General features: G+C 38.1%; 1 protein-coding gene across 1 annotated transcript in view; it reads right to left on the reverse strand.

The window, feature by feature from the left end:
- The window catches only part of Hfm1 (helicase for meiosis 1), an 81,133-nt gene that overhangs the window by 49,341 nt on the left and 16,817 nt on the right, over window positions 1-14,975 (reverse strand). Inside the window, exons 9-12 of the mRNA XM_090334176.1 lie at window positions 10,751-10,828; window positions 10,392-10,550; window positions 9,573-9,773; window positions 9,402-9,490 (exon numbers count right to left, since the gene is read on the reverse strand). Coding sequence (XP_090190302.1) covers window positions 9,402-9,490; window positions 9,573-9,773; window positions 10,392-10,550; window positions 10,751-10,828 — 527 coding nt within the window. The remainder of the gene's footprint in view (window positions 1-9,401; window positions 9,491-9,572; window positions 9,774-10,391; window positions 10,551-10,750; window positions 10,829-14,975) is intronic.

Genomic DNA, 14,975 nt, shown 5'->3' on the forward strand with positions numbered 1-14,975 from the left:
TAATTTTGGCTTGAGCTCTACCACTAACCATATTATTGATCCTCAAAAGTGTTTATTAATAAGCTAATATTCATTTAGTAATAACCATGTGCTATCATGGTGTTGTGATCTCAGAAGGCTGAGCGATCACTGAAAGTTGATTCTCCCTTTTCCTCAAGGTAAAACTAATGAGTAGAAAAAAGATGAAGAAAAGAATATTTATTACCACTATTTTAAGTGCTACAAATATGACAGGATGAAAATAGGGTGCTTATTAAAAAAGGGTAATTACTAAGACAGAAATTGATATTGAGAGGGGCTAGGACTTTTAAGAGGTATGGCCTAGTGGGACCTGAGACACACATGGGAGCACCACCTTTAGAAATGCAAATCTCAAATACCTATTCTTATCTTGAGCATCAGAATTCTCATTTTTGTATTCAAGGCACTATTAATCTCTTACCTAGTCTGTATCATTTCATCTATTGACTCTTTTCCTACTTTTTCTCTAAATAAGAGTGATTGTTAAATTGCAAAACTGAATATGTCAGTTTCCTGCCAAAGACACTATAGAGGTTGTTATTTGGATAAAAATCCAAAGCTGTTAAGTGTGGTTTATAGTATCCTGTACAACTTGGCACTTTGCTCATTTTTCAGATTCATCATAACCATACTTCATTCCAGGAAAAAAAAAAGAAACCCTTACACAGTTAAGGTTAGATTTTTAATCTAACTTCTAGTCTTCCTCCAAGCCATACCTCTTAAATACCAAGACACTGTGGACTACGAGGGTTATCTTGTTTAGACATGAAGAATGAACAGGCCTTGATAATGGATTGGCCATGGGGAAGAAGTTAGAGAGGGGAAGATATGTTTCTGCCTTGAACAACCAGCAAGATGATGTATAATTAAGATGGAAACACAGGAGAAGGAGGTGGCTTGGGAAAAAGAACCAAGATTCTATTTTGAATACAGTTTGAGATGCCCATAAGATATACAATTGGATGGGAGACAGATAGATTATAGGTCTGGAGCTCAGAAAGGAAATCTCGGCTGGACGTATGAATCTGGAAATTCACATAGACAATTATTATTTAAGCCTGTAAGTCAGTAGATAGAATTTCATCCTCCTGCACACAACAGAACATATAAATTTGTCAGATAAATAGAAAAGGTGAAGAGTATTGAGAATGAGAAGGCTGTAAAATAGAAAAAAATGGTAAAAAGATGAGCACAGAAGAACAGAGTTCAGTGGGTTTCAGTAAGGTGGAAGTGGTCAAATGTAATGAGAGACTCAGGGAAGATCAATTAGCAAAAGTCAACTTTGTGAAAGATTATATCACAGACTGCATGAAAACTAGATATAAAAAATGAAGACGGAGCTGGGTGTTGGTGGCTCATTCCTGTGATCCTAGCTACCTATTCAGGAAGCTGAAATGTGAGATCAAAGGTGGCTTGGGTGAGAAAATCTGTCACTAATCTCCAATTAACCAGCAAAAAGCCTGAAATGGAGCTATGGCTTGAGTGGTAGAGCTCTACCTCAAGAGAAGAAAAGCTTAAGGACAGTGCTCATCCTCTGAGTTCATCAGTACCATCCTCCCCATCAAATAAAGACAGGTAACTGGGCACTAGTAATGCCCAATCTCTCTGTAATCTTAGCTATTCAGGAAGCTGAGATATGAGACTGAAGTTTGGCCAGCCTGGTCAGAAAAGTCCAAAAGCTTCCAGCTCCAAAATAACCAGCAAAAAGCCAGGCTGGAGGCATGGCTCAAGTGGTAGGGCTCCACCAGAACAAGCAAGCCAAGTAAGCTGGAGTCCCTAAGTTCAAAAGTCCAGTACCATCAAAACCAAAAGAGACACAGAAGAAGGAAGGAAGGAAGGAAAGAAGGAAGGAAGGAAGGAAGGAAGGAAGGAAGGAAGGAAGGAAGGAAAGAAGGAAAGAAAGAAGGAAAGAAAGAAGGGAAGAAAGAAAAAAGATTACAATATGGGTAACTTTTATCTCTCAAGAAATTTGATTATAAACTATAGTTAGACTAACAGCTTCATTAAGATTCACTTTTTCACTTAATTCTCAAAATTACTATTACAAATGTAACTAAAGAGTGACACCAAGATGTACAGAGGCATTACAGTGACAGAAATAAGGAAATGAGTACAGTTCTTGTCGAACATTGTTGCCCCCTCCCTAGTTTTTGTTCTGGTTTCCCTCTGCCCGACTCCCAAGGGGAAAAAAAAAAAGTGATACCAGGTAAGTCTTAGAATCACGGAGATCTCCTTCAGAGAGGTAAAAGTCAGGCAGCCTGCTTAAGAAGGCAGTTTTGAGTCCACACCAGTGGCTGTGCTGGCAGTAGTGGCAGCAGAGGCTGTGCCCATGGCAGTATTGTGGCATTGGTGGCAGCAGTGGAGGCAGCTGCCACTCTCCAGAGTAGCTGTGCCAAAATAAAGGCATCATAGCCTGAGCTCTCAGCACTTCATTTACCTACAGCACAGACCAAGTGACTTGGAGCAGAAAACTAAGGGGAAGTGTAAGTACCTCATTGAAGGCATTCTCACTCCTCACAGAATGGCACTGGGAAGTTAGCCCCTACCCCACCAGCTGATAGCAGTGCCGTAGTGGTTACTGGCAAAGATCCTGCCGGGCCAATTAGAAGGTAAGTGGAGACTGAGAAGTGGTGTCTGCAGCACCATCTCTCAAAATGACAAATGGATCTGACCAGTGCAAGCTTAGCCAAGCAATTGGTTCCCTGCCCTGGAGGGAGCAATTCCTCCCTGGGTGGGGTGGCTTTCCACTCCCAGTAAACAAAGCCAGAGGTAGCCCCATCCTTTGGCCACTCTCAGCTGAACTGGCAAAAAACAATAGTGGCTCCAGGCTGGATGGATAGAATACAACTCCATTCACATTCAAGCTATGGAAAACAGCCAACCTTCTCCTACAGGACACATAAAGCTCATGGCCTTAGGTGGGCAGTCATAAAGACCCCAAGTCTGTAAGGCAGAACTTTTTCTGCCCACTCAAACAAACTGATTGAAAAAATCAACTAAGACAAAGGAAAATGAATCATCACAGGAGATACGAGACTTCATAAAGAGCCTGGATCTCGAATTCAGTGGAAACATGTTTTCTCTCAAAAAACTGAAAGAATATTTTATTCTAATCACAAATTTTAAAATTTTACTTTTTTTCATTTTTACTTGTTCCTTTTTTTTGCCATTTCGTCTCCATCTTTTTTTTCCCGCTTGTTTTAAATTGTACATCTGATCATAGCGACAGCAATTAGAGGACATCCTCCTTCATAGTTGTTTGAAAATATACTTTATTGCCTCAGTCCCACTTTTTAATCTTACAGTTCTAAATCTTAGTATTTCTTAAGTACTCATAATTGTGAGGGTTTTTATTATTGATCTCTTTTATATCTTTTCTCTTTTATACTTTTTATTATTTTTATGTTTAATTTTAAAATAATTTGTTTATTCATTCATTTCCCTTTCTCTCACTTTAGGTGACAGTTTATCTTCACTATATTCCTTTCCTTCCCTCATTACTCTTCTCTGACTTCCCCCTCTTGTCTTTCATAATACCTTTCTATCTCTAGTCCCTTGCTTCTTCTTGGATTTCCATAGTTGGTGGATCTACAGTTGATTGTTGTTGTCCCAGTTTCACCATTAAGTATAATGCTAACTGTGGGTTTGTCATACACAGCCTATATTATACAGAGGAATGTTCCATGGATTCCTAGTTTCTTCAGAGCTTTTAGCATAAAAGGGGTGTTGGATCTTGTCAAACGCCTTGCTCCTGTTGATGTGATGCCTTATATTAATTGACTTGCATATACTGAACCAAATTTGCATCCCTGTGATGAATCCTGTTTGATCATAGTGTATAATTTTTTTGATGAGTTGCTGCGACGGTTGATCAGTATTTTATTGAGCAGTTTTGCGTAAATATTCATCAAGGAAATTGGTCTATAGTTCTTTGATGAGTCTGTCTGGTTTGGGGATGAGGGTTATGGTGGCTTTGTAGTTTGGCAAAGGGCTTAAAGGGCTTTCATTTTCAATTTCACTGAAGAGCTTGAGGAGTATTGGTATGAGCTCTGCTTTGAAAGGCCTTATAGAATTCAGCTGTGAATCCATCTGGCCCTGGGCTTTTCTTGGATGGGAGGTCTCTTATTGCCATTTCTATTTCAGTACTTGAAATAGGTCTGTTTAGTTGGTTTAGGTCTTCTTGGTTCAGTGTGGGTATGTTAAAATTGGCTAGAAATTCACCCATCTCTTCTAGATTCTCCAATTTGTTGACATAAAGGTTGTGATGTTCTGGATCTTGGTAATTTCTGTGGTGATACTTCCATTCTCATCCATGACTTTGTTTATTTGAGTGTGCTCCCTTCCTTTTTGGTAAGATTTGCTAATTTTGTTAATTTTTGTTAAATTTTGTTAATTTTTTCAAAGAACCAACTCCTTGTTTTGTTGATTCTTTCTATAGTTTTTTGGACTCCAATTCATTTAATTTTGCTTTGATTTTAATAATTTGCTTCCTTCTACTGGGATTGGGTTGTTTTGTTGCTCTTTTTTCCAAGAGTTTAAGGTGTGCCATTAAATTGTTGGTTTGCGATTTTTCCAATTTGTTAATGTTGGCACTCAGAGCTATAAATTTTCCTCTGAGAACTGCCTTTGCTGTGTCCCAAAGGAGCTAGTATTTTGTGTGCTCCTTTTTGTTAAATTGCATAAACTGTTGAATTTCTGTTCTGATCTCCTCAATCACCCATTTGTGATTCAACAATGTGTTGTTCAATCTCCATGAGTTTTCCTTGGTGGAGACTGGTATTCAGTTCCAATTTGATGCCCTTGTGGTCTGAGAATCTGCAGGGAATCATTTCAGTGTTTCTGAATCTGCACAGGTTTGTTTTATGCCCTAAAATGTGGTCTGTTTTGGAAAATGTTCCATTTGCTACTGAAAAAAATGTATATTCTGATGTTACTGGGTGGAATAATCTGCAGATGTCTGTTAGATCTAGTTGGTCTGTACAATTGTTCAATTCTGAGGTTTCTGTCGAATTTTTGCCTGGTTGATCTGTCCACAGGTGAGCGTGGTGTGTTAAAGTCACCAACAATCACTGTGTTTGGATCTATGTGTGGTTTTAATGGAAGTAAAATTTGCTTGATGAAGTTCGGTGCTCCAGGATTAGGAGTGTAAATATTTAGGATGGTTATATCCTCCTGGAGGAGAGATCCCTTTATTAGTATATAATAACCTTCTTAGTCTTTTCTCACTAATTTTAATTTGAAGTCTATTTTATCTGATATGAGGATGACAACTCCAGCCTGTTTATGGGGACCAGTAGCTTGACAGATTGTATTCCAATCTCTCACTTTCAAAATATGCTTGTTTGCTTTTTTTTGTTGGCAAGATGTGTCTCTTGGATACAGCAGAATGGTGGATCCTCTTTTTTCTTTTCTCTCTTTTTTTTTGCCAGTGGTTTATTGGAAATAAGAGTTTCATGGACTTCTTTGCCTGAGCTGGCTTTGAACCACCACCGTCCTCAGATCTCAGCCTCCTGAGTAGCTAGGATTACAGGCATGAGCCACTGTTGCCCTGTTCTCAGATTCTTTTTTTTTTTTTCCAGTCCCGGGCTTGAGCTCAGGGCCTGAGCACTGTCCTTGGACTTTCTCAAGGCTAGAGCTCTAATACTTGAGTCTCAGAACCACTTCCGACTTTTTTCTAAGTATGTGGTACCAAGGAATCGAACCCGGGTCTTCGTGCATGCTAGGCAAACACTTTAACCACTAGGCCAAACTCCGGGCCCTCAGATTCTTATTTATACTCTTTTGGGTAATCTTTTTGAATACACTGCCAAGAAGTTGAGAAAGACTAAATGTTTATTTTTTTATTTATTTTTTGCCAGTCCCCAGGCTTGAACTAAGTTCCTGGGCATGGATTTTGGAATTTTTCAAGGCTGGCACTCTACCCCTGGAGCTACAGCACCACTTCCGGCTTTTAGCATGTATGTGTTACCAAGAAATCAAACCCAGGGCTTTTGGGATCTAGGCAAAACTCTACCACTAGTCCACACACCCTACTCTTGTTTATTCATATGAAGAAAAAATTCCTGTGGTATTTGTTTTGGCAGTGATGGATCATATCCAACGCCTCTAGTCAAGCATTCTACCAAACAGCTGTACTCCAATCTAGAACTTGTTTTAGTACTATCTTAAATTCTTGTAGATGAGAAAGAACTTCTGAGGTAAAAGTGGTCCTATAATTTTGGCTCATTCTTCTGTCAAGTTTAACCCTCTCATTTTACATTTGAGGAAATGAATTCAGAGAATTCATGTTATGCTTTAGCACATAATAAGATTCAAACCATACTTCTAATCCTGCTGGTTTGGTATCAAGTTGACAGTAGAATAACCTAGGGGCATTATAAACATAGATGTGCAAGGGATCTACTCTTAAAGTTTTCATTTTTGTTAGGTTTGAGGTGGCCCTATATGTATACCAAGATTACAAAAATGACAAAAATGATGCTAAACAATGTATCTTAGGTATTTTGTCCCCTTAAATTTTTAATACTGGTTAAATTTTCCCAGTGAAAAACTGTTAAGATGTGGAAGCATTTTATTATCCTTGTTTTTTCTTTCTCATTTCCTTTTTCTGTTTGTTTAAAATTAATATGCTTTCTAAGGAAAAATTTTAGGTTTATAGATGTGAATAGAAAATACAGAGAACTTATATCATTTTCTTCCCTTGAGATTAAGCAACTTGTTTATAACCATGATGGTAACCTCTTTGGAAGAGCTGCAGTGTTTTTTTGTTGTTGTTTTTGTTTTTTAAAGATTTTATTAACATTGATTTTTTTACATCATATTTTAAATGTCAAGTTTAACAAATAAATATTCAAGAACGGGATCTCTATATGCAATTATTGCCACATAAATGTAAGAACAAAATTAAAATTAAGCTGAGAGTTTATATGTCACAGATACATATCAATCTATATAACATTATGTCTATAGAGTGTATAGCCCATCATACATTTTTATGTCTATATAGTTATATTTATATCTCCAAGATCAGGTCAGTGACATTGAGTACAGAGTATTTAGTCATCACTCTTGTACTATTTGGATCTAATATCCACATAGGAGACCATGCGCCTTTTCTTCCTTTGGTCTTGACTTATCTCACTCAACATGATTCACTCTAGTTTCATCCACTTACCAGTGAATGCTATTATTTTATCTTGTCTGGTGGCCTTGTCTGGTGGTTACGCAGAATTCCATTTATATATGTACCACATTTTTTGTATCCATTCATCTGTAGTGGGACATCTGGGTTGTTTCCATCACTTGGCTATTGTGAACAGTGCAAAGATGAACATGGTTGCGCAGGTGTCCTTATCATATCCTGGGTTATGATGTTCAGGATAGATGCCCAGGAGTGGTATGGCTGGGTTGCAGGGAAGGCCTATTTTTAGTTTTTAAAGAAACCTCCATACTGCCTTCCAGAGTGGTTGTACTAGTTTACATTCCCACTAGCAGTACAGTAGTGTCCCTCTTTCTCCACATCCCTGTCAGCATTTGTCATTGTCTGAGTTCAGAATATTGGCCATTCTAATTGGGGAAAGGTGGTATCTTAGGGTTGTTTTTACTTGCATTTTCTTTATGACCATGGATAATGAGGATTTTAGATAATCATATTTGTCGAGTCTCTCTCCAATCTGCTGTAACCCTGGGATTCTTTTGCCTGTGCCTAGGAGTTTCAGTGTCTCTCCTACTCTGTCATGCAGCAGTTTCAGGATTTCAGGTCTGATATTGAGGTCTTTGATCCATTTTGAGTTAATGTTTGTGCATAGCAACAGGCTAGGATAAATTTTTAGTTTTCTGCATGTGGCTGCCCTGTTTCCCCAGCACCAACAGTTGAAAAGGCTGTGTTTATTCCATACAACAGACAAAGGCCCAATATCTAAAATATACCTACAGATCAAAAAATTGAATTTCTCCAAAACAAATTCTCAAAGAAATAACCATCCCATTAAAAGTTGGCCAAAGAGTTAAAGAGAGTCTTCTCTGAAGAAGAAACAAAAATTGCCTATAGACACATGAAGAAATGCTCGACATCTCTGGCCATAATAGAAATGCAAATCAAAACAACTTTGAGATACGACTCACTCCAGTTACAATGGCCATTATCAAGAAATCCAATAACAACAGATGCTGGTGGGCTGTGGTCAGGAGGGATCACTATTACACTGGTGGTGGGATTCTTATGCCTGTGCCTAGGAGTTTCAGTGTCTCTCCTACTCTGTCATGTCCAGAAACAATCGGATATTAAACTTACTAGTGCGATGATGTTCATTGCAGCATTATTTACCATGACTCTGATATGGAACCAACCCAGATGTCCCTCAGTAGATTAATGGATCAAGCAGATGTGGTATTTGTACACAATGGAATTCTATGCTGCTATCAGAAAGAATGACATCATCCCATTTGTAAGGAAATAAAAAGACTTTCAAAAAATTATATTAAGTTGGGTGTAATGGCTTGTGCCTATAATCCTAGATACTCAGGAGGCTGAGATCTGAGGATCAAGGTCAAAGTCAGCCCTGGAACAAAAGGATCTGAGACTCTTATCTCCAATTAACCTCTAGAAAATGGGGAGTGAGGCTTGGCTCAGGGGTAGGGCAGTTGCCTTAAGCTGAAGAGCTCAGGGATAGTGCCCAGGCCGAATGCAAGCTCCATGACCCACCCCGCAAAATCATATTAAATGAATCCAGACTCAAAGGAACATAGGCTCAATGGTTTCCCTCATTTGTAATAATTAGTACTCATCTAGGACTCTCTTAGCAGATGATCACAATAGCTCAAAATCTATGCACATAAGGTCACATAGAATGAGACTAAATGAAATGAACATGGAATGAAATGGACATGGAAACAAGAGGTTTATCTTTGTGATTGTTGTTCTTAGTGTACTGGGTTATTTTTCTCCTTTATTCCTCTAAAGGTTAATCTCATGTAGTTATTGTATCTGAATTTGTTACCTAGTATGTTGTATATACATTTATTCGTTTATTTGAAATAGGGAAGAGAAGGGGGAAAAACAAGATGTTTGGGAGGTGGTGGGGGGAGGGAAATGTGGACAAAACAATGAGAAGGGGTATCAATGGTCCAGAAGTAGTGCACCCACTACCTGACAAATGTAACTATATCCCACCTATACATTACCTTGACAATAAAATAAAATAAATTACTATCACAAATGGGAAAGAGAGATATCAAATAACTTGATATCATCTATCTGTCTGCCTATCTGCCTACCAGCCTACCTACCTGCCTGCCTGCCCATCTGGATAAACCCATTTTTTCCATCTCATTGAGATAATCCCTTAAGATTCTTGTTTTCCACGGGGGAAAATACGTACCTTTGTTTCTGCTCCATAGTGATAATAAATTTTGTATCTTTCACAAGAACAGATGCAGCCTGTTGCACACCTTTCCTTGTTGCACAAAACTAAAAGTTAATTAATAATCAATGTATTAATCATTTCAAAACTGAGCATCATACTAAAAAATAAGCAACCAAACATTCATACCACAAGTGTGGGTTTCTGATCCGAGTATGCTCTTATGATACTGGAAATTTTGTAGTTTAGAGTTAAATCAAACTTAAATTCTGTTTGGTTACTACTGCAGGGAAAACCCAGGACCACTTTCCGAAGTTTCACAGGTCTATGGCTCTCATCCATTTTTAGACATACAGCAGGTCTTTCACCATCTGAAAGCCATTCCGCAATCTTAAGAAAAGAGAAATAGAAGCAATAAATTTTTTTCTATTGGGGCTGTGAATGTGGCCTAATGTACTTGCCTAGCATGCATGAAGCCTTGGGTTTGATTCCTCAGTACCACATACACAGAAAAATCTGGAAGTGATGCTGTGGCTCAAGTGGTAGCGTGCTAGCTTTGAGAAAGCCCAAGGACAGTGCCCAGGCCCTGAGGTCAAGCCTCAGGAATGGAAAAAAAAATTCCATTAAGTTTATCAAAGAATTATTTCTGTAGGTAAAAATACCATAATTATTAATCACTTTAGAATTTAAGTATTTTATGAAGTAGTTATTTTTTAATAGTCCAATGTGTTGGTATATTGGTAAGTGCTACAAAACAGTTTTTCAAGACCATACCCACTTTTTTCTGTGATAAACTTCCAATTAAGCATTATTGTTTTAGTTTATTTTCCTTAATAAGAGTCAAAAGCAAAATAAAAATTCTATGATGATGCCACAGAAATCAAACTCATAACATTTTTGCTACTTTGCAAAACTATACCTGAAAATGATAAAAAAGAATTAAAAATCAAAATGATTAAACATCTCATAAGTCATAACAAACCTGATAAGACTAAAATTCTAACTTACATCCTCAGCATTTGGAATTGTTGCAGATACAGCCACAAATCTCATTGGAATAATAGTGCTGGTATTTTGCAAAGGCTGAGATATAGACTTTACAGTTTTCATTCTGCTAACTACAACTTCAAGAGTTGGACCACGATTCTCATCTTTTACAACATGTACCTAAGAAATCAATAAAAAATAATTAGCTATAACTCAAAATCAATTCAATTAATTAAAATCTATAATAATATTAACATTTTTCTGCAGTAATTTCCACATTAAGGAGTTAAAACATATTGTTTGATTGAAAATGTACTGTTTCCTTTAATCCTATTTAATCATTTTATGCAATCTCTCAAAGCAAATAATATGCTCAATACCTCGTCAATGAGAAACAGTCGAACCAGTTGGACCAAAGAGTTGTCTCTCCATTTCCTAGTCATGCTATCCCATTTTTCCTACAGAAAAAAAAGTGCAAGTAGTTTAATGTGATGAGGGTGGAGTGAGGGACAAGGAAAGAGAAAGCATAGAAAGGTTAATATGACTAACTGTAATATATTCATATGTAAATTACCATGTTGAAACTCCTTTGTATAATTAATATGTGCTTAAATGACACAAATAACAGGAAAGGAAAATAGGCTATGTTGGGTGCTAGTGGCAGGGAGAGAAAAGTGTGAAAAGAGTAAATATAATCAAAGGGTTTGATATACATGGATGAAAATAGAACAATAAAACATTAAAATTGCTTAAATAAGGGGACAAAAGGAGGGAAGAAGAGAGATGGAGTAGGCAATTTTGATCAAAGTTTAGTGTACATATGTATAAAAATGTCACAATGAAGTTCTCTTGGTACAACTTATATAAATCAAAAAATATGTTTTAAAAGTCATCAATAAAAATTAAACAGTACATATTACAAATGGACAAATGGTGGGCAATGTTGTGGTGGACACCAGGAAAATATTCTGAAACTGATTTAATAGTTAAAACATTTAAAGCTTTCAACAGTGATTTCAAGTACTTTGTTTGTTTTAAAAAAAGGAGGTCCGTTCTATTTCCAAAGTTTAATCAAAATTTTAAAGTTAATCTAACTGCATATTTTTTAATTCTATAAAGACATTCCCTTAATGGACAACAATGTAGAATGTATTTTTTTTTTTTTTGCCAGTCCTGGGCTTGAGCTCAGGGGCTAAGCACTGTCCTTGGACTTTCTCAAGGCCAGAGCTCTACCACTTGAGCCTCAGCACCACTTCTGGCTTTTTTTTTCTATGTATGTGGTATCAAGGAATCGAACCCGGGTCTTCATGCATGCTAGGCAAGCACTCTACCACTAGGCCAAACTCCCCATCCAGATCAATATATATATATATATTTTTTTTTTGCCAGTCCTGGGCTTGAGCTCAGGGCCTGAGCACTGTCCTTGGACATTCTCAAGGCCAGAGCTCTACCACTTGAGCCTCAGCACCACTTCCAGCTTTTTTTTTTTCTATGTATGTGGTACCTAGGAATCGAACCCGGGTCTTCACACATGCTAGGCAAGCACTCCACCACTAGGCCAAACTCCCGGCCCTAGAATGTATTTTTTTATTTTCTCATGCATTTTTATTGTTTCTGTAAAGATGGTAAGTTAATTTGTATGTATTCTTTTAAGTCTATTACAAATGAAGCTGTTCAGTATGGACCTTTTCACTGTGGGCATACAGAAAAGCAACCGATTCTTGTAGGTTGATTTTATACCCTGCTACTTTGCCAAAGTTTAGGATCAGCTCTAGTGATTAGGGCAGGGTGTCTATAGTGTTTATTTTGTTTTTATTTTTTTATTAAAGAACTTATTAATATTGATTTTTACATCATATTTCAAATGATGTGTTTAACAGGTATTCAAGAAGGGAATCTCTATATAAAATCACAGGCTCTTAATTTCTAGAACATAATCAAAATTAGGCTAAGGGTTTTTATATCATAGATATGTATTACATGTTATTTACATGCTCTTCTTCTTACATATTACATGTTATTTACATGCTCTTCTTCTGTCTTTTTAATATGGGCTCCTAGTGTGATAAATTTGTCTCTTAGAACTGCCTTTGCTGTGTCCTGTAAGTTCCTTTGTGAAGTCTCTTGATTGTCATTACATTCAAGAAAGTTTTGAATTTCTTCTTTGATCTGATCTGTCACCCAGGAGTTATTCAGAAGTGTGTTGTTCAGTTTCCAAGTGTTTGAATGTTTTTTTGCCTTTTACTGCATTGTTCCAGAACTAGTCTGATTCCACTGTGATCAGATAGAATGCATGGGATTATATCAGTCCCTTTGGATTTGCTTAAGTTTTCTGTATGATCTATTTTGGAGTGTGCTCCATGTGCTCCTGAGAAAAATATATAAGGTTTCGCCGTTAGATGGAAGACTCTGTGTATATCTGTTAAGCCCACCTCTGGGCTATTGTGTCCTTTATGTCGATGGTGTCTTTGCTTAATTTTTGTTGAGTTGACCTGTCATTTGGTGAGACTAGCATGTTGAAGTCTCCCACTATGATTGTGTTTGGGTCTATCTTGTTCTGTAATTCTAAGAGTTTGCTTGATGAATTTGGGTGCTCCTGTTTTGGAGGAGTAAATGTTTATAACTGTAATATTGTGCATATGTATTGTGCCCTTTACTAATATGTTGTGGCTACCTTTAGCTTTATGTATTGATTTTACTGAGAAATTAATTTTGTTGGAGATCAAGATTGCAACTCCTGCTTTTATGTTTGCAGGGTGCATTGGAGTGGAAAATTCGTTTTCATCCTTTCACCTGGAGCTTGTTTCTGTCTTTGGCAGTGAGGTGGGACTCTTGGAGGCAACATATGGATGGGTGGTGTTTCTTAATCCTGTCTGCTGCTCTGTGTCTTTTGATTGGATTGTTCAGCCGTTCACATTTGGGGAAATTATGGAAAAGTGATCAGTGTCCTTTGTCATTATTTAATTTTACTTCTGAGTTTCTTTTTTTTCCCTTTTGTGGTTAGTGATTTATAGGTAATTGCTTCTTGATGGGGGTTCTAGCTGTTCTGCAATTTGTTCTTGATTATTTAATATTTTTTGTAATGCTGGTTTGGTGTGCATGTATTCATATAGCTTCTCTTTGGAATGAAATATTCTTGTTTCACCCTCAAATGTAAAAGCTAGTTTTGCTAGATAAATCAGTCTGGGTTGGCTGTTGTTGGTCTTCAGGGTATAAATGATGTTTTTCCAGGCTTTTCTTGCATTTAGGGTTTGGGTGGAGAGGTCTGCAATTATTCTATTTTTTTTTCCCATTGTAGTACAGCTCTTTGTTTTTGCAGCATTTAAGATCAGCTCCTTGGTATTCGGGTCTAGTGTTTTTACTATGATGTATCTAGACGAGTTCCTTCTAGGATCTAGCCTATTTGGAGTCCTGAAACCTTCAATAATGTGAGTATTTTCTCTTTTGAGGTTGGGGAAGTTCTCTGCTATGATTTGGTGAATAAGGGTTGCATTCCTTTATGAAGGAACTCTGCCCCTTCACCGATCCCTGTTATATGAAGATTAGGTTTCTTAGCTGCATCTGCCAGGTCCTGGAGTTCTTGCTGGTGAATTCTGACTGATCTTTCCAGGCTGACGATTCTGTGTTCCAGATCTTGTGTTTTATCTTCTATTCCTGATGTTCGGTTCTCCATCTCAGTCAATTTGCTGCTTAATGGCTCCATTTTTGCTTGAATTGTGGACACTGAGCTGATCATGTCTGCTGAGAGGATAGTAATCTTTTCTTCCATTTTTCTTTTGAATTCGAAGAGCTTCTTGGTAATTTCCTGCTTTTGTTTTTGGAATTCTGCTTTAATTTCATTAGTCATACCCAAAATCATCTCCTTGAATAGAGTCATATTTCGTGTCTCTTCAGGTGTCATTTCTTCAGATGGTGACATCTATTGTCCCTTCACTCTTGTTTCCTTTTGGGCTTTGTGTGGGACTTTGATTATTTATATACATCGTAATTTGTCTTTGTGCTTTCCAAGGCATGGAGGACTGTTGTAGGTTTGCTCTGTAGTCGGTAGGTGGTGGTCTTTACTTGGTTTGGGACTAGTGGTTCTGGGAATCTGTGTATACCTGTGGTTCTCTGCCAAATTGGTTTCGCTGCTGACTAGGTCAGAGTTTGCAGCTTTTGCAGGTGTTCGGCCTGTTCCCAGAGGCTGTGTACTGCTACACAGCTAGCTCTCAGCCCAACAACTGGCCCCACAGTGGGCCATAGGATGGAGTTGTGCACTTCGGTTTCAGCTAACCCGGCGGATGGCTAGTTTTCCTGCCCTGTTCCCGGCGGCAGATCCCAGCTGAAGGCCTGGGATTTGGGGGTTTTTTAGTGCTCTTAGCTACACTAGCCTGACTGGTTTCCACCCCGTTCCCAGGGGCAGGGCCCAGCCGAGGACACGGGCTCTGAGGGCAGAGCCTTACCTTTCTGGCTGTCAGAGGTAGAGCTTGGCCCCTGCTGGTCTGCCCTTCAGTTCCCTGCTGTGTTTCAGCACCTTTGGCAGAGTCTTTCTGTGATTCCATACGGAGCCCCTTGGTGCTGTCTTGCTGGAGACTCCCAGCAGGGGGGCGCCCCACTCAGGGCTCA

Source organism: Megascapheus bottae, chromosome 6 (assembly GCF_031878675.1).
Source record: "Megascapheus bottae isolate mThoBot1 chromosome 6, mThoBot2.hap1, whole genome shotgun sequence".
Taxonomy (NCBI): domain Eukaryota; kingdom Metazoa; phylum Chordata; class Mammalia; order Rodentia; family Geomyidae; genus Megascapheus; species Megascapheus bottae.